General features: G+C 41.1%; 1 protein-coding gene across 1 annotated transcript in view; it reads left to right on the top strand.

The window, feature by feature from the left end:
- ZNF536 (zinc finger protein 536) overlaps positions 1 to 26,841 on the top strand; it is a 523,230-nt gene extending 496,389 nt beyond the window's left edge. The window contains 1 exon segment of the mRNA XM_033943860.1: positions 25,442 to 26,841. Coding sequence (XP_033799751.1) covers positions 25,442 to 25,677 — 236 coding nt within the window. The 3' untranslated portion in view covers positions 25,678 to 26,841.
- The last annotated feature ends 362 nt before the right edge of the window (positions 26,842 to 27,203 follow it).

The raw sequence follows: 27,203 nt of genomic DNA, 5'->3' as shown, positions 1-27,203 counted from the left end.
CTGATCATCGGTTGGTTATATGTTGCCTGGTGATGTACCTTGCGTGTTATGCCATTGTCAGAAGTGCGGTTACAGTGTACGGGTCATCACCGTTCATGCTTGATTATTATGTTCAGTTGATAACAGTTTGATGTAATTGTGCTGTCATGGCTGCGGCCAAATAAATTCCACATGAGTCAATAAATGCTTGAGTGTCATCATTGTTCCATGTTAGTCCATGAGGGGTAAGAGCTACAGTGCTGAGTGCACGATTTGAGAACAAGCTCCGATCCCTTCTAGGGAGGAGCGAGGCCAAATCGGCCGAAGCCGGAGCGATAGGATGGGAGGGGGGAGGGGGAAGGGAGGGGCCAAGCAACAGAGGAAGCAGGGGGGGGGTTAGGGGACAAGGGTGAGCGGAAGGGAGGTCGCCCTTTCGACACGGCGATCCCGAGAGAGAGACGCGGCTTCCCTCCCGCCCACCCTTCACTACTGTCGCAGCCAGTCTGGCAGGTAAGCACAGCATATGGATAGAAGGCATACATCTTTACAGTGGTTAAGACATGGGGCACGTCGCCTTGCTTGGACGGCAGGGAGGCCAGGCCATGATCTTCACAGCTACGTACCGCTGACGAGGGGACACCTCCTTGAACGGGAAGGGTTCGGTGAGCCTGGGTTGCTTGTACGGCACCCCACATTGTGCGGGGATAGAGAAGCATATGCTGTGCGCCTGATCATCGGTTGGTTATATGTTGCCTGGTGATGTACCTTGCGTGTTATGCCATTGTCAGAAGTGCGGTTACAGTGTACGGGTCATCACCGTTCATGCTTGATTATTATGTTCAGTTGATAACAGTTTGATGTAATTGTGCTGTCATGGCTGCGGCCAAATAAATTCCACATGAGTCAATAAATGCTTGAGTGTCATCATTGTTCCATGTTAGTCCATGAGGGGTAAGAGCTACAGTGCTGAGTGCACGATTTGAGGATAGTGTACTTCCTTGAATCTAATGGGTTACAGGATCAGAGGCAACATGGCTTTACAAAAGGTAATCAATCACGTAATATGCACTATATATATGGTATGGCAATGAGAGCAAAAAGTCTGATTTCTACAAATAATAACAAATTATTACTTATAATGACTGGGATTGCCATTCAACAAATTACATATAATTGGAAAAATTGGAGTAGATTAAATTATAATTTCTGGCGGAATTCCTTATGTCATGTCAGGAAGGGGAAGTCATGTTTAACAAATTTGCTTCAATTTTTTGAGAAGGTGAACCAACAAATTGATAGCGGAGAACCGGTGGATATCGAATACTTGGACTTCCAGAAAGTGTTCGACAAGGTACCACACGCAAGGCTTCTGAGGAAACTACAAAGCCATGAAATAGAAGGGGATATACTAAGATGGATAGGCAAATGTCTGGAGAACAGATTGCAGAGGGTGGGCATAAATGGGAAGTTCTCAGACTGGGAGAAGGTGACGAGCAGTGTGCCCCAGGGCTCGGTTCTTGGGCCCATCTTATTCAATATCTTCATAAATGACCTAGAAGAGGAAACAACAAGTAACATAATCAAGTTTGCAGATGACACAAAACTATGTCGGGCAGTTTGAGTCAAAAATGGACAGAGATGCACTTCAAAGAGATTTGAACCAACTGGAGAAATGGGCGGAAAAGTGGCAGATGAAATTTAATATAGAAAAATGCAAAGTGATGCACCTGGGCAGGCAAAACAAAGAACAAGAATATAAAATGTTAGGTGTAACATTGGGCAAGAGCGAACAAGAAAGGGACCTGGGGGTACTGATAGACAGGACCCTGAAGCCGTCGGCTCAATGCGCAGCGGCGGCAAAGAAAGCAAACAGGATGTTGGTATGATAAAGAAGGGCATCATGAGTAGATCGGCGGACGTCATAATGCCGCTTTATAGAGCAATGGTCAGACCACACTTGGAATACTGTGTCCAACACTGGTCTCCCTACCTAAAGAAGGATATAACCCTGCTGGAGAGGGTGCAGAGACGAGCCATGAAGCTAATAAAAGGTATGGAGAATTTGAGCTACAAAGAGCGCCTCGAAAAATTGGGATTGTTCACCCTCCAGAAGAGAAGGCTGCGAGGGGATATAATACTAAAAGGTTTCAACAAAATGGAGCAAGAAACTTCGTTATTCACATTGTCAAAAGTGACTCGAACAAGAGGTCATGGACTGAAACTGAGGGGCGGCAGACTCAGGACTAATGTCTGGAAGTTCTGCTTCACACAGCGAGTGGTGGACGCTTGGAATGCTCTCCCGGAGGAGATTGTGACAGAGATCACCATTCTAGGATTCAAGGGCAAGTTGGGTGCACACCTTCTTGCAAATCACATTGAGGGATACGGGTAAACAAGGTGTCCATTAGGGAACACCTACTTTAGCCCCCGCGTTTGCGGGTCGCCGGACAAGATGGACCTAAGGTCTGATCCGGTGAAGCCATTTCTTATGTTCTTATGTTTATAAAATGGAAAGATTTATTGCAATACAGCGCGGTTTTTTCAGGAAATTTCAGGATGTGTGGGAGCCATTTACAAAGTATTGTACCGATTAGATGACATTTTATTTTATTTTTTTTCCCTTAAATTTACAAGTTTGATTGTGAGGGGGGAGGGGAAGGTAAATTTATTGTTACATATTGTATAAGGTATTGATTATATGATAAGAAAGGGTGGGAAGGGTGGGAGATAAGAGCATATTATTTGTACCATTGATGATTATTAAGTGTTATATTTATTGTTAATTTGTTTGGATATATTGTTACACTTATTGTAAATTTGAAAATGAATAAATAATTTAAAAAAAATGCACTATATATATATAAATCTATAACAAGGGTGCTAAACTCACACAGTTGGTCATCCAAATAGTAGTAATCTTATCCACTATTTTTCCTCCACCCCTTATATATATAGCTTCTTTATAGGATCCTCAGCGGCACCACTTAGAGCTCAATCAAATCTCATTGCTCTAAGTTTTACGTGTCAGCTCGTTATCGGGTCCCTTGTTCTTTTCCAAATCTTATGTGACTATTTAATTTTTCTTTCACTTTTGTTTACAAAAGGTAAATCATGCCAAATGAACCTGATTGAATTTTTTGATTGGGTGACCGGAGAGCTGGATCAAGGACATATGCTAGATGTAATTTACTTAGATTTCAGCAAAGCCTTTGATTCGGTTCCCCAAAGGAGGCTCTTGAACAACTTGAAGGACTGAAGTTAGGACCCAAAGACAGTAAACAGGAGGAGGAGAGGGAGATGGTGAAGATGGGACAGGGAAGAGATTAAGACATTGGAAGTACAGATTACATTGGATGAGGGGGAGATTTTTGAATTGGAACAAGCTATTGATTTTGTCAATGGAGAAAATTGTCTCAAAGAGAAGAGTCTTTCATTTCTTTCAGAATCTGAGATAACAAGGTTCTTTTTTGATGGTTATCGGGATGCTGTTCCAGGTCTTTGCACCAATGTAGTTGATAATTGTGTTAAATATGCATTTGTACTTAGTTCCTATAGGAGACGGGAGGAGAAGAAGAAGTTTCTTGATGTTTTTGGTTGATTTGGACCAGGATTTGATGAAAAGGTTTATAAGAGGTTCAGCTGAGTGTACATATAATATGTGACACATTATGTATGATATTTTGAATTTAATGCATGCGACGATTGGCAGCCAGTGAAATCTGTGGAAATAGGGTGATATTGAGTCATATTTTTTCAGTTTGAAGATTAGCCGTGTTGCTGTGTTTTGAATCAGTTGAAGTTTGAGGATGAGGGTGGTGTTTATATCTGCATAAAGGAAGTTGCAGTAGCATTTGTGTCAGTATTGCAAAGTGATGACTGCGGAAGAAGGGTCTGATCAGTCTGACTTGTCTCGTGCTATAGAAGGTTTCTCCTCATAAGTTGGAGATCTGGGGTTCATAGGAGTGGGTTGAATCGAATATGACCCTGAGTTTTTGGGAGGTTTTGTTGGTTTTGGTTTGTAGGGAACTGTGAAACCTCAGTACTTTGGTTTTTGCAGTGTTCAGCTTGAGCTTTTTGAGCGTAGCTCACAATTGTATCTTGTATGTGCTGTTGGCAATTCTCTGAGATGTGTCTTTGGTGTCGTGTTCTATTGGGATGAGAAGGAATATGTCATCTGCATATGAGAATAGGCTCTCGTTGTTATGGAAAGTAATATTGCCTAGAGAACTCATGAATAGATTGTAGAGGGGAGGGGAGAGGTAAAACCCTTGGGGAACACCACAGAATGCCTGCCAGCTATGCAAAAATTCTTTCTAGACAAGGTAATCCCTGCTCTGTAGGAAGTCTTTGAACCAGTTGTATATTGTGCCCACTATGCCTATTTCATTGACTATGGTTAGAAGTAGTTGATGGTTGACAGAGTCAGATGCTGCTGAAATGTTGAATTGAAGAAGGATGGCTTGATGTCCTTTGTTTAGTATTTGTTTGATTTTGGTAGTTAAGGTTAGTAGAAGCGGATCTGTGCTGTGATGTAGGTGAAATCCAAACTGTGTGTGGTGAAGGCAGAAGTGCTTTTCAATATAGTTTGAGAGCTGTTTGCTTACGTGTGTTTCTAATACTTTGGAGAGTATTGTAATGCCAGCTATAGGCCTGTAGTTCGTAGGATTTGTTAGATCAGCATTTGAGGCTTTGGGAATAAGAGTGAGTGCAATCTGACCTATTGGGGTGGAAGTTGGCTATGGTGTAGTAAAGTGTTTAAAGGTGAGTGATTCAAGCAATGATGTGATTTGGGGCTTTGGCTAATAGCCAGCTGGGGCATTTGTCGAGGATGGTGCTGTGGGAGGAGAGTTTCTTTAGGAGTTTTACTGTGTCGGAATTTTCTAGTGGTATAAATGTGCTCTAGATTTGGTCAACTTGTGATGATGGGCGAACTGGAGCTGTTATGAAGATAGTGTTCTTATTGAGGAAGTGGTAGATATTTTCAGACAGACCTAAATTTGGGGGAATAGTCATGGTGCGTAGAAAGCGAAATAGTGTTTTGATATTGAAGTTTTCATTATCAATTATAGAGCATAGTGGGCTTTTTATGCCTCAGCAATATTGTATTTATATTTGTCGATCGCAGCCCTCCGTGCAGTTTTATGTTCAGGTAAATTACTTTTTTCCCATCTCCTTTCAAGTTTGCAGCAAGTTTGATTTTCTGCTTTCAAGGCATCTATGAACCAAAGGGAGGTCTTTGTAGCTCTTTGTGTTGCGACAGCATAGAGGGGCTTATATGTTCAGTGTGTGATCAATTGCATTGTTCCAGGTAGTCAGTAGAGTGATGGCATTATTTTAAGTTGTGTTTAGCATTACAGACATTTTATTCTAGAATTTAGAGGGATTAATCTTGCCTCTAGAAAGAGTTTTTGTGGTTGGACTTTTGGAGGGTGTCCTATTCATATTTAGCAGGAGATTGAAGGAGAGCAGATAGTGATCTGACCAGGGGACTGGGGACCAGTTAGCATCTGAGATACTATTTTAGTGTGTTGAACATTGTTTTCATTGTCATTAGAAACAGAACAGTTCATGCTATCAGCTTGTCTTGACAATAAATATAGGACTATTTTGATAAAATCTGCCCCCACCCCCTCCACATTAGAAATATCAGCCTCAACGTACACAGAGTAATGCTGTTACATATTTCATGATTGAAGGCAGTACCCATTTATTGTAGTTTACGTGACTGCAGTGAAATAAGTAGATTAGACTGAAAGTTTTGCATGCTTCGTTGCATCTGGTTTTTGACATCTGTCATTCCTCAGTCATACATTCTGCAGTTTACCAAGGAGGGAAAGCAAAGTCACACCTTTTATTTGGGAAGTCCTTTTTTTAGAACAGGAAAAAAAAAAAAAGAACAACCTTTTCTGTGTAACTTATATTGATTACATTGAAAACATCATTAAAATATGCCAAAAATAAATTTTATGGTGGAATTTAATATCTGCATTCCATAATTTAATATTGTCTAGGATAGTGACTTTATAGTGACTTTCTCCACAAGTCAAGCTAAATTTGGCTATATGTTATATATACTGTATACATTACATTACATTAGTGACTTCTATTCCGTCTGTACCTTGCAGTTCTAGGCGGATTACAAAAGAGCTAACTGGACATTTCCAGGACAGTTACAATTTTTTGTTATAAGTGAGATAAGAAAGCTGTAAATTAAACTAAACTAAACTAAACCTTGGGTTTGTATACCGCACCATCTCCATAGTTGTGGAGCTCGGCACGGTTTACAGGAATTGTAATAAGAAAGGAACTCCAAGGAAGGGCTAGATGAAGATCAGAGGAGAGGAGAATGTTAGAGGGCTGTACATATATAGATAGGGAGAGATATATAGATAGAGAGATATATAGCGAGATAGTTATATAGAGAGAGAGTTGCCTGTGTTATGTTCACCTCCAATTTCTGAACTGTAGCTGGGAAGTGCATTGACCATGAGGAAGCGATGGTAGCAGTACCTTCAACCATTTTCATAAGTCAGTGATCTTTGATGACTGTGGATTAAGTTAGTGATTCTATAAAATAGACAAACCAGGTTACAGAAGTGCATTAATTAGCTTGAGTGTAGTAATGTTTAGCTCGCTAGCATGACAGTACATGGTAATTAGGAATGGAGAATGGGTGTGGATTGCACATGGTTGTTATGGCACTTTACTGAATGCTTTCAATTTGTGCAGTTAATAAGGATGCACTAACTACCTCCACTAGAGGCATCTGTGCTAATTGCCAATATTAAGCCCTGATTCAATAAAAGACACCTAAAGTTAGGCGCCTAACTTAATTATTTAAAAAGTCTTAATCAACACTGTTAATTGAAAATTGCAATGAAATTACAATTAATTAGATGGTAGGCAACTAACTTGTTAGGTGCCTACCACTTCAAGGTAAGCGTCTACTCATAGATGTTTATCAGTAAGTAGGTGTGGTTAGGGGGTAGATCTTGGGCACACTCAAATAGGCCAAGAAAACCCTGACATAAATAGAGTGTGCCTAAGGTTTCAATGCCTACCGACGCCTAAGACTGCTTTTGGCATCACTAGAAGAGATTCTATAAACAGCACCTAACTTATGGTTGACACTTGAGCTTCTTGACACCTACATGTTAGGCACCGTTTATAGAATCAAAGCCTTACCTCCTAATTTTAGAAAGCCACATGCCCAGGTACCACTGTGAGTCTGCCAGGACAGTTAGTGAAAACACTTAAGAGTACCTGATTACTATTCATTATATTGCCTTGTGTGAATCTCTTCCTCAAAAAGTGGTTAATAAATACAAATATATAAATAATATTTACAAAGTGACAGAAAGGTAGAAGAAACACATGAAACATGCTTGAGTGATGGCAGTGTAACATAAGAGCATGAAGTGCACACACACACAAAACATTTCTTCGCTTCAGATCCAAACTTGCCTCACCTTTTTCTCACAAATACTTGTTTGGTTGGGCACCTTTTGAATCAATTGTGATTGAAGCACCCATTTATACAAAGCCTGTTTTATATTAGTTCAATATCTAACTGAATAACTACTAGCCTAGAAAATCATAGGGACAGATATTCAACTGGTAGTGGTCAGTATTTTTTTGGCCACCTCCAGGTTTATTCCTGGATATTCAATACCATGCTATGTGCAGACACTGGTATTGACTATCCAGGTACATAAGTATGACAGGGTGAAGTTCCCGTCATGGGCCAGCAGGGTGAAGCCTTAGCAGCAGATAGGAGCTAATCTGTATAAGATTCTGCAAAGGCCCCTGGGAGCTATCCACTCACCCTGAGTGAAGTAGGGTGCTGAAAAGGAGAGCTCTACCACAGAGTTAAGAACAGGAGCTCCTTCAGGAACCAGACAACCCTTGAGGGGAGGAATGCTGGCTTTGGTCTAACCCTCAGTAAGCCTAACCTAGACTGGCCTGTCCAGTAGAGCTTGGAGGCTGTGGGGTTCAAGCTTGATAACCAGCAAAGGGCCTGGTGGAGAATGTATAAGTGACCTGGAGAGTGAGTGACTGGAAGAATCTTCACAGAAAGAGATTGAGAAAATGGAAGGAGTACTCAGGGAAAATCCTCAGGGTGTGTGTCCAGGAAAAGACAACTGAGTGATAGGGAGAGTCCTCAGGGCATGTGTCCGGGAAAAGATGACTGAGTGACTGGGAGTGTGTCTAAAAGAAGGAGTAGCCAATGGGCCCATTAGAGCTTGGAGGCCGGGGGGGGAGGGGGCTCAAGCTTTACAACTGGCAGAGGGACCAGTGAAGAGTGTCTAGGACTCAGTGGTAACCCAAAAGTCCGGTGATCAGAGGACAAGCAGTGGCTCCACAAGCAACTAGAAGAGTTCAAGGTCCTAGGCTGATGGAGACTGGCAAGTTATCTATCCTCTACCTCAGGATTGTTGAGATATCTATAGAGACTCTAATGGAGACTGTTTATATTATTGCTTATTGTTGAAATAAATTACCAGGTTGTATAGACATCTTGCTTGCCTTGACTTTGCTGATATAAGAAGAAAGACCAGAAGTGCCTGGGGAGTGATGGGTGATGACCGCTCGATCCAATCACATTTGTGACAGTGGTGGGAGTTCAAAACTGTCCATCAAAACTGGAGTAGTAGGATTCCGAAATCAGCTGAGAGGACAATCCCAGGTGAACAGATGAGCAGGGAAGGGGGGGTGGTTGTAGGGGAGGAGGAGGCCACAAAGTACCCCAGAGAAGCCCACGAGGGATGCCACAGAAGCCCTCAGTGCAAGGGGGAGGGGGCTAGGTTTTTTTGAAAGGCTAAAAAGACTAGCTCCACCTTAGAGAGAAAGGGAACTGCAGTCAGTTAGTTAGAGCTGGAGATGGCTGTCCACTCACCCTGAGTGAAGTAGGGTGCTGAAAAAGAGATCTCCAGCACAAAGAGCTAAGAAGAACAGGAGTTCCTTCAGGAGCCAGGCGACTCTTAAAGGGAGGAATGCTGGTTTTGGGCTAACCCTCGGTAAACCTAGTCTAGACCGGTCTGTCCAGTAAAGCTTGGAGTCCGGGATGGGGGGGCCTCAAGCTTGACGACTGATAGATGGCCTTCTGGGAAATGTGTGAGTGACCAGGAGAGTGAGAGTATGGGAGAGTACTCACGAAGAGAGACTGATCGACTGGAAGGAGTCCTCAGGGCGAGTCCTCAGGGCATGTGTCTGGGAGAAGATGAGTGAAATGGAACAGGTAGACATGAATCAATTGTTTACTTTTTCCAAAAGTACTAGCACTAAGGAGCATGGAAACAAACTGGAGAAAATATTTCTTCACTCGACGTATAATTGGAATTTTTTTTTGCCAGAGAAAGTGGTGAAAGCAGTTAGCTTAAAAAGGTTTGGATAATTTCCTAAAAGCAACTATTAAGATGGATTTCAGAAAATCCACCATTTATTTCTAGGATAAGCAGTGTAAAGGGTTCCTTTTATCAAACCACAGTAGAACTTTTTACAGCGGGCCGGCAAGGTAAATGTTTTAATGCTCATAGGAATTGAATGAGCATCGGAGCATTAACCTCACCAGCCTGCAGAAAAAAAATTCTGCTATAGTTTGATAAAAGGATCCCAAAGTCTGTTTTGGGATCCTGCAGTGACTTATGAACTGAATTTGCCTCTTTTGGAAACAGGATTCTGGGCTTGATGGACCTTCGGTCTGTCACAGTATGGCACCTCTTATGTTCTTATGTTATATTCTTATGGATTTCAGAAGAAAATTAATTTATGTTAGAAAAGTGTAGACTTCCTCTTGAGTGCACAGGAATCCAGTTTTAGTGATTGAATTTAGGCCAGTGTCCTTATATAACCTCAACATTTACATTCATATCTCTCTTTCCATCTCTATAAGTCTGTTTGCTATATTCCAGTGTCTCTCAAACTTTTTTAGCTCCAGCACACTAAACAGAGCAAATGTTTTCTATGGCACACTAAATAGACCAAATGTTTTTCGTACACATTATAGTTAAAATTGCAAAACCAACAAAAAATTAAATTTGAGAGTTATTTATTTAAAGTTCTTTAAGCTATGTATGGAGTGATTGTAACAACGGTGAAACTAAAGGAGATAAAATAGAATTGCCAATCAATGCGATGGAGGTGCTTGTATTTGAGTGCAAATTAACTCAATAGTTGATAAGCAAACATGCATTTCAACAAGCAAGATTTAGCAAGAAAGTGGTGGGACAGCCCTGAGTTGAGAACTGGATAAACCAGATTTCATTTCCCGTTGTTGTTACTTATAATTTTCGGTAAGTCACTCAACCTTCCATTGCTTCATGTGCACAGATTACACAGGCCAACAACAAACACAAAAATCTCTTGGTGACTTGGGTTTTTTGACCTGTTCCTGGGGTTAATTGGGGTGCTGTTCCAGAAAATTGCATTGGATAGACTGCATCAGCTTTAGTTTCTTACATATGGTTGAATTTATGCCTTTGGGATAGCAGAGCCAAACATGAACATTGGGCAAAAAAAGATTGGCCTCCGAGGGGGTGGTTGGAGGACAAAATGTAATCAATGAACCTTTGGTAGCACGAGACAGAAACATACTGCCACTACTACAGATAAAGCTAGGCCTGATGAAACAATTTGTAAAGGCTTTGAATAAAGACGGTTTGTGCATTGAATACATTGAATGGACTTACCATGGAAAAACTGAAGGCAGAAATGTTCGATGGTCCACAAGTCAGACAACTTACAAATGACCTGCATTTCAAATCATCAGTGAATGAAATCAAATCATGTGCCTGGTCTTCATTTGTTCTTGTTGTGAAAAACTTTCTTGGCAACAAGAAGGCAGACAACTACACACAATTAGTAGAGGATATGCACTTTCATTTCAATAGGCTTGGCTGTAACATGAGTGTTAAAATCCATTATCTGCACAGTTACTTAGATCGCTTTCCAGAGAACCTTGATGACTTAAGCGAAGAGCAAGGTGAAAGATTTCACCAAGATATAAAAACAATGGAAGCCAGATACCAAGGAAGATGGGATGCACACATGATGGCAGACTATTGTTGGAATCTTATGCGGGATTGTCCTGGCAGATCCCACTCTCTGAAGTCTTTCAAAAGGAGCTTCTTGTGTGTCAAATGACTGGAAAGTTTGTATCATGAACTTGTGCTTTTGGTATGAAATAAGTAGATTTTCATGTTGAACACTTTTCTTTTAATTTTTAACATGTTTCAATTTAAATGCTACATTAAAATATCCTAATTTTTTTAATGTGCGAGCAGAGTGAAGAGTGATATATGGCAGATGTTCTGTATCTCAAAACTAGAGCTGATAGGAAAACATAAGAACATAAGCAATGCCTCTGCTGGGTCAGACCTGAGGTCCATCGTGCCCAGCAGTCCGCTCACGCGGTAGCTCAACAAGTCCAGGACCTGTGCAGTAATCCTCTATCTATACCCCTCTATCCCTTTTTCCAGCAGAAAACTGGTGCCATTTTTTTTGAATCAGCAGATCAAATATGCCCAGAAACAGGTCCAAAATTTGAGGCACCAAAATGAGTGTTGGCCAGTGTTCTGAGCCCTCTAGGGACAGGGAACGCCTACTGTACCTACAAGTAACTCAACTTGAGTTAGTACTAGAGAATGACACGGGGACAAATTTTTCCCTGTTCTTGCAGGAACTCATTTTCCCATCCCTGTGAGTTCTTTTCCTGTCCCTACCCTATTCCTGCAAGCTCCGTCCTCATCTGCACAAGCCTCAAACACTTTAAAATCATAAGTAGCAACATTCTAGAGCTCGGATTGTGATGCCATAATGCCTCATTCCACCAATGCCTAAGCTCCGTCCTCATCTGCACAAGCCTCAAACACTTTAAAATCATAAGCAGCAACATTCTAGAGCTCAGACTGTGATGTCATAATGCCTCATTCCACCAATGCCTAAGCTCCGTCCTCATCTGCACAAACCTCAAACACTTTAAAATCATAAGTGTTTGAGGCTTGTACAGTTAAGGCAGAGCTTACAGGAATGGGGTGGGGACAGGGACAGTGACAAAACTCATGGGGACGGGACAAGGAGATTGAATTCCTGCGGGGACGGGGACAAATTTGTCCCCGTGTCATTCTCTAGTTAGTACCAAAAAGGCATGTGCTAATTCAAAACCCCTTTTCCCTCTCTCATTACTGTCTACTTGGCCGTACTGATAGCAATTACTGAAATTGTAATAGAATATTTTGGATAAAGGGATTGGGTAAGTTATTGATTCTCAGAGCAGCAGTAACATACACACTGACAATCTGAAAAGATTCTACTTGTCTGTTTAGTCTGCAAATCACTATGAAATGTACAATTAGCTTAGCAACAGCTGTATCACATGGTAATTATCCTATTTTGGAGCTACAGGGTACCATTTGAAAGAAACGCATATTTGATGTGTGAACAGTTTTCTGCGCTTACAGAAAAAAGGGTAAAAAAAAATAGCCTTTCATATTTCTGGGACATAGGAAACTATTCTAGGTTTGCCAGTTAACTATATTGTGTGCTAAATTATAGCAAAAACTAAAGCTGAAAGTAGTTATCAGTGGTTGTATTTGACCAAATTTTGCCTGTTTTGGTGAAATTTCTTTGATGCAGAAGTGATTGAACATGATCATAAAAAGCTTTCACTATATTTATATTTTGCTCCTGCTCTGGTTGTTGTTCAAGATATACATTGTACTATATATTCATTGCCAATTAAGAAGGGCAGAGCAAAACTACAATTTACCTCTTCCATTCCCTTCCCTCCCGTTGTCATGTTTGACTTATGGGTAGAGAAAGAGATCATACTTGTGTTTAAATGCAATTTTCTTTTACTCTGCGTTTAAGAAAGGGAATGGTGGCTGCATATTCTGAATAATGTGCAATACATGTTTGATCTTGACTATGGAACCAAAGATAAAAAGAACTACTTTACTGAAATACAAAATCCATACTCACCAACAGTGGCTTACCTAGAATATGTGGCACCTATGGCCAATCATTTTTTGACACCCTCCCCCATCTGTATGAAAAACATGATTTTTAGTAACAATCCACACATCACACAAGAGTGTACCTAGGAAAAGGCAGCATCTTACATACTAGAGTGAGCAGTACGTCAATAAACCCATTGTAAAACTAAATAAGCCAGACTAGTACAGATCAATCCTACACAGTCAATCCTAACAGAAAACCATGTCTTTTCGAACACACAGAACACAGAAAACACCTTTGCTTAGTATGTAATCACAAACTAACCCCTCCCCCTTTTACAAAACTATAGTGTGGTTTTTAGCCATAGTGGTAACAGCTCAGATGCCAACGCTAAAAAACGCTCTACAGTTTTGTAAATGGGGAGATAGAATAAAAATACATAGATAAGGATTAAACTGAAGCCCCAAGACGCTGGACTCTGCATACAATGCAACACCACAGAAACAGCAATGCATCTCCCTAAAGCAAAAAAAAATTAAAAAATAATTGAATTTTTATTTCTATCTTGTCTTCTCTGGTTTCTGCTTTCCTCATCTTCTTGTCACTCTCTTCCTTTCATCCAAGGTGCACCTTCTCTCTGCCCCTTCTATATGGCATCTTCTCTCCTTCTATTCACTTTCCAGAAACTTTATGCCTCCCCCTTCCATCTCTCCCACACCCCCATGGTCTGACACTTTACTCTCTCCTCTCCCTTCCCCCCCACTTCCATCAGCATCTGCCCCCTTTCTCAACCTTCACCACGCTTCCATACCACCCTGACCCCCTTTCTCACCCTCCCCACACTTCCATACCACCCTGACCCCCTTTCTCACGCTTTAATACCACAGTTCCATACCAGCCTGACCCCCCCTTTCTCACCCTTCACCATGCATCCATACCACCCTGACCCCCTTTCTCACCCTTCACCACACTTCAGTACCACCCTGACCCCCTTTCTCACCCTTTACCACGCTTCCATACCATCCCACCCCCTTTTCTCACCCTTTCTCACCCTTCATCACGCTTCCATACCACCCTGACCCCCTTTCTCACCCTTTACCAAGCTTCTACACCACCCGCCCCCCTTTCTCACCCTTCACCATGCTTCCATACCACCCTATTCCCCTTTCTCACCCTTCACCATGCTTCCATACCACCCTATCCCCCTTTCTCACTCTTCACCACGCTTCCATACCACCCTGACCCCCTTTCTCACCCTTTACCATGCTTCCATACCACCCTGACCACCTTTCTCACCCTTCACCACACTTCCATACCACCCTGACCCCCTTTCTCACCCTTCACCACACTTCCATACCACCCTATCCCCCTTTCTCACCCTTCACCATGCTTCCATACCAGCCTGACCCTTTTTTCACACTTCCATACCACCCTGACCCCCTTTTTCACCCTTCACCACACTTCCATACCACCCTGACCCCCTTTCTCACCCTTCACCACACTTCCATACCACCCTGACCCCCTTTCTCACGCTTTAATACCACAGTTCCATACCAGCTTGACCCCCCTTTCTCACCCTTCACCACGCTTCCATACCATCCTGACCCCCTTTTTCTCCTTCTACCACCCTGCTATGCTTCTTTCTCTTGCTATCGAAATCAGCAAGGTCCCGCGATGATTACTTTTGCTGCTGCTGCTTCAGAAGAGGTAAGTGACGTCGGAGGGAGGTTGGGCCGGCAGAGGGAAGGTCCGCGATGATTGCAGATGCCGGTCCACCCCCCTCCGACATCACTTACCTCTTCTGAAGCAGCGACAGCAAAAGTAATCATCGCGGGACCTTCATGCACTTCAGTGCGGCTGTCAACTCTGCTTTGGAATAAATACAGCAGCTGCGCTGAGGTGCCGTTTTCAGCAGCGCGGGAGCTTCCGGACCCGGCCGGCTGTGCACCCCCTTGGAGCGTACACCCGGGGTGGACTGCCCCCCCGGCCCCCCACTTGGTGCCCCACTGGGGGTGGTTACTGAGAAAATGGTTGAACAAGTTGTGCTAATGTGTTGTATCGAAGGAATAGATAACAGATGATGGGTGTTGGAATGAAGGGTTCTAGCTGGAGCATGAAGAAATAGAAATCTGTCAATAAATTCTGAGGAGTTTGTAGCACGTGCTTTGAAGGTTAGGAGCAAAATGTTATATGTAACTCAATGTGAAATTGGGAGCCAGTGGGCCTTAATCAGAAGCGGTGTTACATGATCAAATTTCCTACCATTTTCTATAAGTTTTATTGCAGTATTTTGTACTATTCGCAGGCGTCTATTTTGTACTTTCTGCAGGTTTCTATCACAGCCCGGGGCACCAAATGCTCCAACACTCATAAGAATTCTATGAGCGTCAGAGCAGCGTTAGAGCATTTAGCTCTCTGGGCCATGGTAGAAACCTCTACTGCGGCTTAATAAAAGGAGGGGTTAGTTAGTTGCTTAGATTGCGTAGGTGTGCCGATCTAGGCACCTAACCTTAGGCATCTTATATATAATCTGGGCCAAAACACTCAATTCTATAAATGGCACCCATATTTGGGCGCCAATAAAAATGAGTGCTAAACGTTATTCGATAAACAGTGTTTAGAATTGGGTACTATTTATAGAATGCCTGATTATGGGCATCAGTATTTACATGAGTAAATCCTAGTGTAAACTTATGTGCCTAAATTAGCTGTAGATCTACCTTATTCTATAAAACTGGGTACAAATTCAAGGAACACCCCAAACCACCCATGCCCCAATCCACCCATACCCTATCTTTGGATCCATACACAAAATTTATGCATGAATCCTGGCTCCTAAAGATGTGCATGTAAATTTTAATTAATGCCTATTAGCACCGATAATTGATTAGCAGTCAGTTATTGAAGCTAATTGTTTCATTTACTAATTAAACTGTGTGTGCAGTTTGGGTGCATGACCAAATTTCCATGTGCAATTCTGAGCACCATATACAGAATTAGGGCGTAAGAGTAAAATGTAGATGTGGAGTTTGCATCAGCGTGAGAAGTTTGAGCTTGATCTCCATAATTTCTATTTGAAATGAAGATGAACAAAGCCACTATTGGAGCCTAATGGTCATGTGAGATCATGGGTGTTGTCAAGGCTGCTGAGTAACGTATAAATACAGTCTAACTGCAAGAAAGATCTTCTTCTGTTGGGGAGGCTGGTTTTCAAAAGGGTTTAGTTGCCTAATTGTGGAGTTGTGTCTAGATCAGACATGGGCAACTCCGGTCCTCGAGGACCGGAATCCAAACGGATTTTCAGGATTTCCTCAATGAATATGCATTGAAAGCAGTGCATGCAAATAAATCTCATGCATATTCATTGAATAACCCAAATTCTTAAAACCAGCTATTAAATATTTAATACAAAAAGTATTATCTGAATCAATTCAATTTTAATCTTATCTCCCACAGTTCATTTCATTACAGTACTTTTACAACTTACCAATACTTAATTTATTAATAAATATCAGAATAATTTAGTCAGTGAACCCAATCCCCATCACTCACACTCACACTCGCTTCCCAACTTTCACACACATACTATAGTCATTGTGATTACTTTTATCCAAAACTGGATCTTGGTTAGTTCATGTGTTCATTAGTCCATGATCATCTAGTCAGAGAGGCTTCAAACTGAGAGTTGCACAACAGTCTAGCACATGAGAATCACAGTTTCTTAAACACAATCGGCAGGCCTCTCTGTCCTCATGATGGTCCTGTTTGTCAATTCATAAAACATTCAGCTCAACACAAGACTGTGTTTCACCACCTGGCGTATTCAGGAGCTGTGTTAGCAAGGCTCACCAACATTACAACTTCACCAGTAAACTAAGCATGACTCGAGCAGGGTCCCAGGGTTCGGCACAAACCGGGATCAGCTGACAAGCAGGAAACACATCGTCTACCAGGAAGTCATTGGGGAAATCCTAAAAACCCAATTGGATTCCAGCCCTCGAGGATTGGAGTTGCCCATGTCTGGTCTAGATACTTGGGTTTGAAATTTGCTCTAGTAAGAGTGGGTAAATAACCGCATAGAACTTCACGGTATTGCGGTATATAAGCTGTTATTATTATTATTATTAAATATAGTAATGCAGGGTCACAAAATGACTATCTCTCTCCACTCATTTCAGCTATCATTGATGCTTGTTGCGGGTTTCCGGGTCTCGCTGCCTCTTGTCAGTTGGAGGCTGACATTTCGGCCGCCGTGCTGTGGCTTTCTTCGGGGTGTGCTCTGGGGTCTGCGGTTTGCCTTTTGTGAATGGTGGGTTTACTGACCTGATTTGGAACAGGGCAGTCCACTAATTTGCCTTGCTGCACCATATGTTTGGAACAAGCTGCCTGAATCCCTACGGCAGGCTCAGTCTCAGGTAGTGCTCAAGGCCCAGTTAAAAGCCCACCTCTTTGAGAGTACTTTCAACTCCTAACTCCTCTCACCTTGGGTTCTGCATCCCCAACCCTATATGCCATGTCTGTCTGTCCAAGTTAGATTGTAAGCTCTTCTGAGCAGGGACCATCTGTAAATGTCAAAATGTACAGCACTGCATATGCCTTTCAGCGCTATTTAAGTGTTTGGATCAGAGGAGAAAATTATTCACATAAAATTGACTTTTCAATTATATGCTTGTAACCTCTGTCCCAGAACTTCACACGTCCAAGAGACGGAGGCAAAGTTCTCAGGTGAATTTAACCTACCTGTATCTCCTTTAGACAATTTTTGAAAGAGAAACTATTTGGACAGTTTATCTCTGAAAACTGGTGATAGCACATAGAGTATAGGCAGTATATAAATTTTTTAAATAAAATACTCATGCTACTTTTATATGACTTATTGAAATTTGCTCCCCTTAAAGGCTGCAGTTCCCAGAATACTTACCCTATACTAATAGGAATGATAGCACAGAAACTAGAGACACCAGGATATCAATACCATCATGCTGTTCTCAGAAGTAATGCGTTCTAGCTGTTATAGCATATTTCTGGAAGTGATGCTAAAACCTGGTGACCCCCAAGTATTTGGCTCAGACATCAGTAAGTAAAGTGTATGGGTGATATCCACAGGAAATCAACTGTAGCAGCCACTCCATTCACAAGACATCTCTCTAATCTCCATTTGATATTTAATAGGAAAAAATAATATTTATCCTCGTTCATGCTGCTTCTGCTGTAAGCAGTATACCACTTGCTTTTCTTTCACTAGGCTTGACCCTCACTCTTTGTATACAGTTATGTATTATTAATACTGGATTAAAAATGAATGCGCTCTTTACCACAGTTCTGCTGCACAGTGACGATATGCATCAACTTGTCCTATACTTACTTTTCACATGGTGGTGACGCTCCGATGCCAGGTCCTGATGGATTTAGAGAGCAGCTCACAATAAAACAATATACAAAATAGATCCAAAACATAGAACTCCTTTTATCAAGGTGCGCTAGGGGGGTTTAGCGCGTCGGACATTTCATCACGCGCTAACCCCTGCGGCACACCAAAAAACTAACGCCTCGTCAATGGAGGCGTTAGCGACCGCCTATTGCAGCTTGATAAAAGGAGCTCAGTCAATTCAGGCAAGAGCCCTATTGTACAGTATATGTTAGACTAAATGGAACTGATGTCTACTAGGGACGAACATTAGTTTCATATTGTTTGCAACACAAAATGAAAGGAAACCCCCAGAAATTTCATTTTCCCATGTCATTAAGAGCATGCATTATTGCTCAGTAAGGACTGGATTCTGTAACTGGTGTAGAAATCTATATGCACAAAATTACATGCTATACTGAGATGCACGTGCAACTAAATTGGCTAATAAGCCAATTAGCACTGATAATGGGTGCTCACAATCAGTTATTGTCATTAATTGGCAACAATTTGGATGTATAAGAACACAGGAATTGCCATACTGGGATAGAATGAAGGTCCATCAAGTCCAATATCCTGTTTCCAACAATGGCCAGCCCAGGTCCCAAGTAGTAAAAAAGATTATATGCTGCTTATCCTAGAAATAAGCAGTGGCTTTGCCACCCTAAGCCCTCTCAATAATGGCCTCTGGATGTCTCTTTTGGGAAATTATCCCAACCTTTATTAAACCCTGCTAAGCTAACTAGTTTTTCACCACATTTTCCAGCAACAAATTCCAGAGTTTAATTACATGTTGTATGAAGAAATATTTTCCCCAGTTTATTTTAAATCTAGTACTTAGTAGCTTCATCGCATTCCCCCCTAGTCCAAGTATTTTTGGAAAGATTGAACAAGCGATTCACATCCACCCTTTCCACTCCACTCATTATTTTATAGATGTCTATCATGTCCCCCCCCCCCCCCGAGCCGTCTCCTGTCCAAGTTAAAGAGACCTAGCCACTTTAGCTTTTCCTGTTAGAGAAGTCAACCCATCCCTTTTATCATTTCCATTGCCCTTCTCTGTACCTTTTCTAGTTCCACTATGTCTTTTTTGAGATACAGTGACCAGAATTGCACACAATATTCGAGGTACGGCTGTATCTTGTTACGTGCTATTCTATGAAGACCCATTATATATATGCATCTAAAAAAGGGGTATAGCCATGGAAGGGGCATGAGTGGGACAGGGCCATTCACTAAAGGTGCATGCAGTATTACTATATACCAAGGATCCACACCTTACTTATGCACTGTTTCAGTTAACATAAGAATTGCCGCTGCTGGGTCAGACCAGTGGTCCATCGTGCCCAGCAGTCCGCTCACGCCGGGGATCATAGGTCAAAGACCAGTGCCCTATTAGAGTCTAGCCTTACTTGCATATATTCTGTTCCAGTAGGAACTTATCCAACCTTGTTTTGAATCCCTGAAGGGTGTTTCCCCCCTATAACAGCCTCCGGAAGAGCATTCCAGGTTTCTACCACTCTCTGGGTGAAGAAAAATTTCCTTACGTTTGCACAGAATCTTTTCCCTTCTGTTTACCATCAGTGAATATGCTGGCATCCACATAACCTGGAACTCCACCCCAGTGCCACCCCCAGCGTTGCCCCTGTCCTGTCCACTTTTTATTTGGGTAGTCTGTAGGGCTATTCAGCAGTACTTTCCAATAAAGTGACACTGAATATCCCCACTATGGTAAATCACTCTAAATATCAGTCCCATTATTTTTATAAAATTGCCCTGAAACAGAAAAAAAATAATGGGAAAAACCTGCAAACATGGTAAAATAAACAAAATATCCCCCCCCTCCCCCCACTCCGCAGACTCCTCATGTCTAGCCAGTGTGATTTGGCAGCTGTAAATGTCTTAATGGAAATATTCTAGAACATTTGCATATTCTATAGTCAGTATATCCTGTGCACCTTTTGTTAAAATGAAACTGCTTCTTACTTAATTAACCGAGGCAGTGCTCTTTTTTGGAGCCCATAATAAATCTATTCTCCCATCCTTTTTTATTTAACAAAAGGTGTTTCTTTAAACCTTTTCACAGCAATGAATATGCCATGGGAGGAATTGCTTTCTAATACAAGTTGCCTCATTTCTTTTCTCTCTTCCCCTCTTTTTCATTCTATTTACATTTATAACATTATAATCATGGTTTATCTTACTTCCCTCTTCAAAATAAAATACTTGAATTACTTTTTATTTAGATTTTAAGTGGGATAGTAATGTGTTTCTCTGTGTGCTAGGGGCCTGTAAAGATGATCATAGCAGTTGTCTCTTGTGTTCTCTGGAGCTTTTCTTACTAGCTGCCTTCAAGGTAGCCTTTAAAAGCCTGGTGAAAAGAAAAACCTAGTGATTATAGTGGCAGACGGAGGATCCAGTTTCACTTAAACTACAAACATGTCTCATGACTTTGGGCAAGCCACTTCACTCTCTGTAGCATAAGATGCAAACTTAGGGCGTTGTTTAATATCATGCGTAATGTGCTTAAGGGATAATTTTTAGGAATGTGAAGCCAAAACATTTTCATAATCCAGCTAAAAATTATAGAATGTTATATTATATTTAATGTTTATTTTTATTGTAATAAATAAGAACATAAGAACTGCCACTGCTGGGTCAGACCAGTGGTCCATCGTGCTCAGCAGTCCGATCAAATGGCGGCCTTTAGCACAAAGATGGGTGCCTGACACTTGCCTTACCTGTGTATGTTCTGATTCAGCAGGAACTTGTCTAACTTTGTCTTGAATCCCTGGAGGGTGTTTTCCCCTATAACAGCCTCCAGAAGAGCGTTCCAGTGTTCTACCACTCTCTGGGTGAAGAAGAGCTTCCTTATGTTTGTATGGAATCTATCGCCTTTTAACTTTAGAGAGTGCCCTCTCTTTCTCTCTGCCTTGGAGAGGGTGAACAACCTGTCTTTATCTACTAAGTCTATTTCCTTCATTATCTTGAATGTTTTGATCATGTCCCCTCTCAGTCTCCTCTTTTCAAGGAAGAAGAGGCCCAGTTTCTCTAATCTCTCACTGTACGGCAACTCCTCCAGCCCCTTAACCGTTTTAGTCGCTCATCTCTGGACCCTAAAAAAAAACCACCCACCGTGGAAATATGTACTGCCGAGATAACTATTTTATTCAGTTAATGCAAATCTAAACCTTATTCAGAAATGTATGTGAATCTAAGGGGGTAAAAGAATCTCAGAATATGGAGCAATTAACCCAACTGGGTTTCAAATATGAACGATTCACTCGCTCCCGTTTAAATCATAGGCAAAACACCTTCTTTCTTCTTATTTATTTTAATAGTAATAATAATAACAGTATATATACCGCAGGATCGTGAAGTTCTCTTTTTATCTTTCTTTTTCTTTTTATCTATAAATTATTTACTTGTCATCTTATTTTTAAAAATGTGTTAAGCACCAGTTTCTTAGTTCATATTAAAAAATCAGCAAAATATGTTCATTCAGATTATTGCAATCAACAGAGCATAAATATATAAACCAGCAACTTCCAAAATTTATGACAGTTAAATTACTTATCTGCTGTAAGCTTATAGATCAGCTGTTTTGAAAGGAATGCGCTGTGTTGTAGAACGCTGCCGCCCTGTAACCAACGCAGTCAGCTTTTCGCGGGGTTACAAACTCTCCCCCTGTGTCAGGGTAATTCTTTTTTTTTTTTTTTAATTCTTTATCTATTTTTAAAAACTTACAATAAGTGTAACCGTGCTAGTAGGTTTAACATGCGTGACTTTTCATCACACGCTAACCCCCACGCTGGCCGAAAAACTACCGCCTGCTCAAGAGGAGACGGTAGCGGCTAGTGCGGCCGGCGGTTTAGCACACGCTATTACGCGCATTAAACCACTAGCGTGGCTTTGTAAAAGGAGCCCTTAATATTCTGTTAAAATCCATATCAGAATTTATGCCCTCCCTATTCAATAAGTCTTTAAATGCAAGAAAACATATAATAATCCCCATTCCCATATACCTTACTTTAATAATCAGACCAAAATCCCCTTCCCCCCTCCCCCCCACCTTGGACATGCATATTTAAGGGGAAATATAATATTCAATCATTACAATATTTTGTTAATGGCTCCCAAATATCCTGAAATTTTCTAAAATTCCCCTGCTGTGTGGCTATTATCCTTTCCATTTTATAAATGTGACATAAAGAGTTCCACCAGAAACTGTAATTCAGCCTCTCCCAGTTTTTCCAATTATTCGTAATCTGTTGTATGGCAACCCCTGTCATAATAAGTAGAAGGGTAATTTTTAAGCACTGTTGGGTGAGTGTTTTTTTCCTACTTTTTAATATTTTAGGACCACGTGGTCAGACAATTATTCTGATTTATTTTTATCTTATAGGGCCTGTTCTAAAACAGTATGCGTTAGTGTTAAAATAACCAATCTTAGCAGTAGACCATGTTGATAATTAAAGGGGATAGGACTTGATATACTGCCGTTTCTGTGTGGTTACAATCAAAGTGGTTTACTATGTGAAAAAAAGGCACACTTTTCTTAAAAAGTGCTCACTATCCCCATATTCTATAAATGGGGTCTAAATTTCCACATGCAAAATTTCATACTATTCTGAAATACACGTGTAAGTAAATTGGCTAACGAGCCAATCAACGCCAATAATTGAATGCTAGCAATCAATGATGCCCTTAAATGTGGTCACTATCTTTTCCAGCTAATTCAATAACATACATTAATACTGATGAACTAGCAATAATGTCTAAAGGCCATTATCAATCACTTATTTTCAATACCAAAATATCTTATTTTCCCCTTTTCAGACTTCAGAAGTGGTACTCTTGACCTTAGCCTTGTGTCTTGAACTTCCATCACTAAGCTTCTTTATAAGCCAGACTCGTATACATTAATTGTTACTTGCTTTCACATTAGTATTGCGTTCAAAATCACTTATCTTTTTAGAAGTTTCACTCATAGCTCTTTGCTTGAAAATCAAACCTGTAGCCGACATGCATGTTTTGTGAAGTAATTGCTTTCACATGCTTTCTTTCCATATCATATTGATCACTCACTCGTTACTGTGATCTGGATTGGCCACTCTTGGAAACAGAAAGCTTGGCTACATGGACCATTGGTCAGACCCATTATGGCTGTTCTTATGTTAAGGTCAAGTATTGCAAGCACCTTTAATAATTGGCTGTTAATTGAAATTAAAAGCCAATTATTGTCTTAAATTGGTGCTTATTGGCTGCACTTGGCATTTGTACATGTGACAGATTTAGAGCTAGATTCACTAACCTCCTTTTTGGGGCGATCCGTGTGTGATCCGTGGCCAAGTCTTCCCAGGCGACCGATCCAAAATGCATCCTCATACAAATCACAGCGATCGGAGGCACACACCCCACACTGACCACATGGATCGCAGCTCTGCGCTCAGCTTTAAAATCTTGCTTATTTGTGAACAGAATGCACCGTAGTGCAGCCCCGCTTTTAACCTGCGGGTTAAAACCGCGGGTTAAAACACAGGCTCATAGGGCAGCAGAGAGCAGAAAGGCATGGCGGCAGAGAGCTTTTTGTACAAGGGAGATGTTTGATGGTTTCAGGGCTGTAGGGCTGGGATTTCACGGCGGCAGAGAGCAGGATAGTCGGCAAGGACATGAGCGACTGGTATTCAGCAGTCGCTTCAGTTTGGATCGGCCTTTTTGAGTTTAGTGAATCGCTGCCTTCCAACTTTGCATGTCATTTCCCCTCATTTGCATGTACGGATCGGATCGGTAGGAAGGTTAGTGAATCGGGTCAGGGTCGCAAACTGGTTGGGACACTATCGGTGGGCTTAGTGAATCTAGCCCTTAGATGCTATTCTAAAGGTTGCATGCACAACTTCTAGGAGTATATGGCTGTTGGAGAGGCACGGATGGGTCGGAGTCATGCCTATGAGTTATGCACACAGATTGTAGAATACTTGGGGTTATGGTTCTTTTTATCTTCTTTATTATTGCATCATAAACTTTGAGATGTGATATCACACCTCTTTGTTAGCCTGCAGATTTCTCAGGTAGAAGCGAAAAAAAAAAAAAAATTGCATGATTATTAATCTGATAAAAATTAGATTGTACTGAATTATATGATATAGAATCCAGTATTCTTGGAATGTTATTGGCTCTGAAATCTACAGTGATTAAAATGGTAGTTTTTGAAGAAACAATAGTTATATTCCATGGACAAGATTTACGCTGTTTTTAATATACATTAGACAAGGGTTACCACGTTCTTCCCAGTTCCTGCTCCATTCTGCCCATAGCCTTGCCCCGTTCCACCCCCCAATCCCAGCTCCATACAAACCTCGTCTTTTCGGGGCTGCGTCTGGAGGGCACCTACACATGCATGGAGAAATGCAGTCAGAAATGGCAGGGTTGAAGTGCCTACCGACACCTAAATAAAAGGTGGTTGAAATGGCCTCTGGAATCGCAGCTAGGTAGCCACTTTAGGCTTTGGAACACCAACAGACTCTCCTGCATGGCGAATCTTTCCCTTCTCAGTGCCTCCTGGGATGCACCAGGGAGGGGCCTAAGGCCCTGATTGGACCAGGTGCCTAAGGCCACTCCTGTAGGAGGGGCTTTTGGCACCTGACCAACCAGAGTTTTAGGCCTCCTTCCCAGTGTATCCTAGAATACAGTGGGAAGGAGGCCTAAGACTCTGGTTGGCCCAGAGAGAGGTAGTATATGCAAACTGATCTAATGAATATTCATTCTAGGTATCCTGTAAACCTGACTGGATAGGTATCTCCCAGAATGGATTTGGGAATATTGACATATGATTACCCCCAAGTTATCAGTCATTCAAGGAATGGAGAAATAATACTCATTATTCTTTCAGTATAGTGTACAGTATTTTCAGATATGCATTAGAGTATCTTCAAATATATGACAATGATTATGCCACTCTCCTTCTGGTCTTCTTCATAGACTATATACAAGAGAATTGGTATATATATACAAAGTAGGCCTTTGCTTAGAGGAGTTGGGAAAATCAATTTATTGTTAAAGTCTCTCATTATTTAACTGAAACTTTTATGTGTCATGCAGGTCATCGACCGTTCCAGTGCAGATACTGCCCTTACAGTGCCTCTCAAAAAGGAAATCTGAAGACTCATGTTCTTTGCGTCCATCGCATGCCTTTTGACAACAGCCAGTACCCTGATCGGAGGTTCAAACGCTCCAGAGTTGACTCTGAGACTTCTGGGAATTTAGATGAATCATCAGCTGTGAAACCTGGAAGCACAACAGAGCTCACAGTGGATAGCCACAAGGTTCAAGAGTAATGCAGCGGAAGGAACCAATCTGTATACTGCAATATTTTACACTCCACAGGTGATAGATAGGCCTTTGTGAAAGAGTTTGCAACCTTCATTCCAATGAAAAGAATGATGTACAAAGTTCCAGTTCTGTTAATAATATCTGAATGTTAATATATATTAACATTCAGATATACATATATATATTTTGAAGGAAAAAAAAGTCCCAGGCCTTGAAAATGGCTGCTAAACTGTTACCTGGCAAGAAGTACTTCCAAACAGTGTAGGTGGGATAATGAAGGCTGATTTCAGAACATGAGGAGATGGGTTGTTCTTTTGAAAGCAGGATATTTCAAACTATAAAGTGGTCTTTGCCTTCCCTCCCTCTAACCCCCCAAATAATGCTCTTAACAGAAAAGAAAAAAATATATATATTGTCTTCATGATCTAGTGTTGCCTTGAACATTGAGAGGCTGTGTTTTCATTGTTGAAAACACCTTCATAATATGACACCAGCTGCTGTCATTTGCCTAACATAGTAATGAGACGTGTTGGTAGATCGCCGTGGTGCCAGCCTGACTGGAGCTGTCATGGCAGAGAAAATCAATCCGAGTGGTGTTTGTAGCTGCACCAGAGGAGAAATCTTAGACAGCCCACAAGCTATAGTCAGTTCTGACCTGTACTAGATAGAATTGTTGATGTTACATGTTCTCTCTCTCTCTCCTTTTTAAACTATATGCAGCCAAATGAATCAATGGTCAGACAGAATCTGAAAAAACAAAACAACAAAAAAAACAACACATAAATACATGTTGTCTAATTCATTTTTTTATGGTCCATTTGCAGTATTGAAGATTTTTTTAAATACTGTATGTATTTTTGGATGAACTAGATTGCTGCAAGGTAGAAGTACAGTATACACAACTATTGTCAGCCTTATCTATGGTGAAACCCTCCCCCCCAAAAAAAAATTTATGTAATAGAGCTGATTTTTGTTATTGATGTTGTTGCTTACTTGTTTTGCAAATGTTTAACATGAATGAAGGATTCCCAGTCATGCCTAGGTTTTATTTTTTTTTCTCTCTCTCTTTGTTACTTGGAATAAGTATTGCAGACAGTGCATAAATTCATCTGCAGAAAGCTCTTATGAAGAAGCTTGCACTGAAAATACAAACTAAAACATTCTGTTCTTTGTCTCTAATAAGCAAAAAAAAAGTGTTTTAGCTAATGTTTATTTTTGCTTTTTTTTTTTTTTTTTCCCTTTTTGTAAAACAAACATGTTCTATATTTTTGCAAACGCTAGCTTTTTCTACTGACTGGATCCTACACAGTTTTAGTTCTTCACCATAGGAAGCTCTGGGATACTTTGGTGAAACGCGTAATTGAAGAAAACGTGTAAGAATAGTGAAAAGGTGTATTCTTTAATCAAGTGGGGATATATTTATATATTGGCCTTTAAATGCACTTCCTTTCATATAAGCAAACTTGGTGCTTTTCGTTGTGATGATGGAGAAGTGGCAACTTCTAAGAGCAAAATTATCCAGACTTTTAAA

This window comes from Geotrypetes seraphini, chromosome 4 (genome assembly GCF_902459505.1).
Source record: "Geotrypetes seraphini chromosome 4, aGeoSer1.1, whole genome shotgun sequence".
Classification (NCBI taxonomy): domain Eukaryota; kingdom Metazoa; phylum Chordata; class Amphibia; order Gymnophiona; family Dermophiidae; genus Geotrypetes; species Geotrypetes seraphini.
The sequence above is the reverse complement of the archived record's forward strand: the minus strand, read 5'-3'. Positions and strand labels throughout refer to the sequence as shown.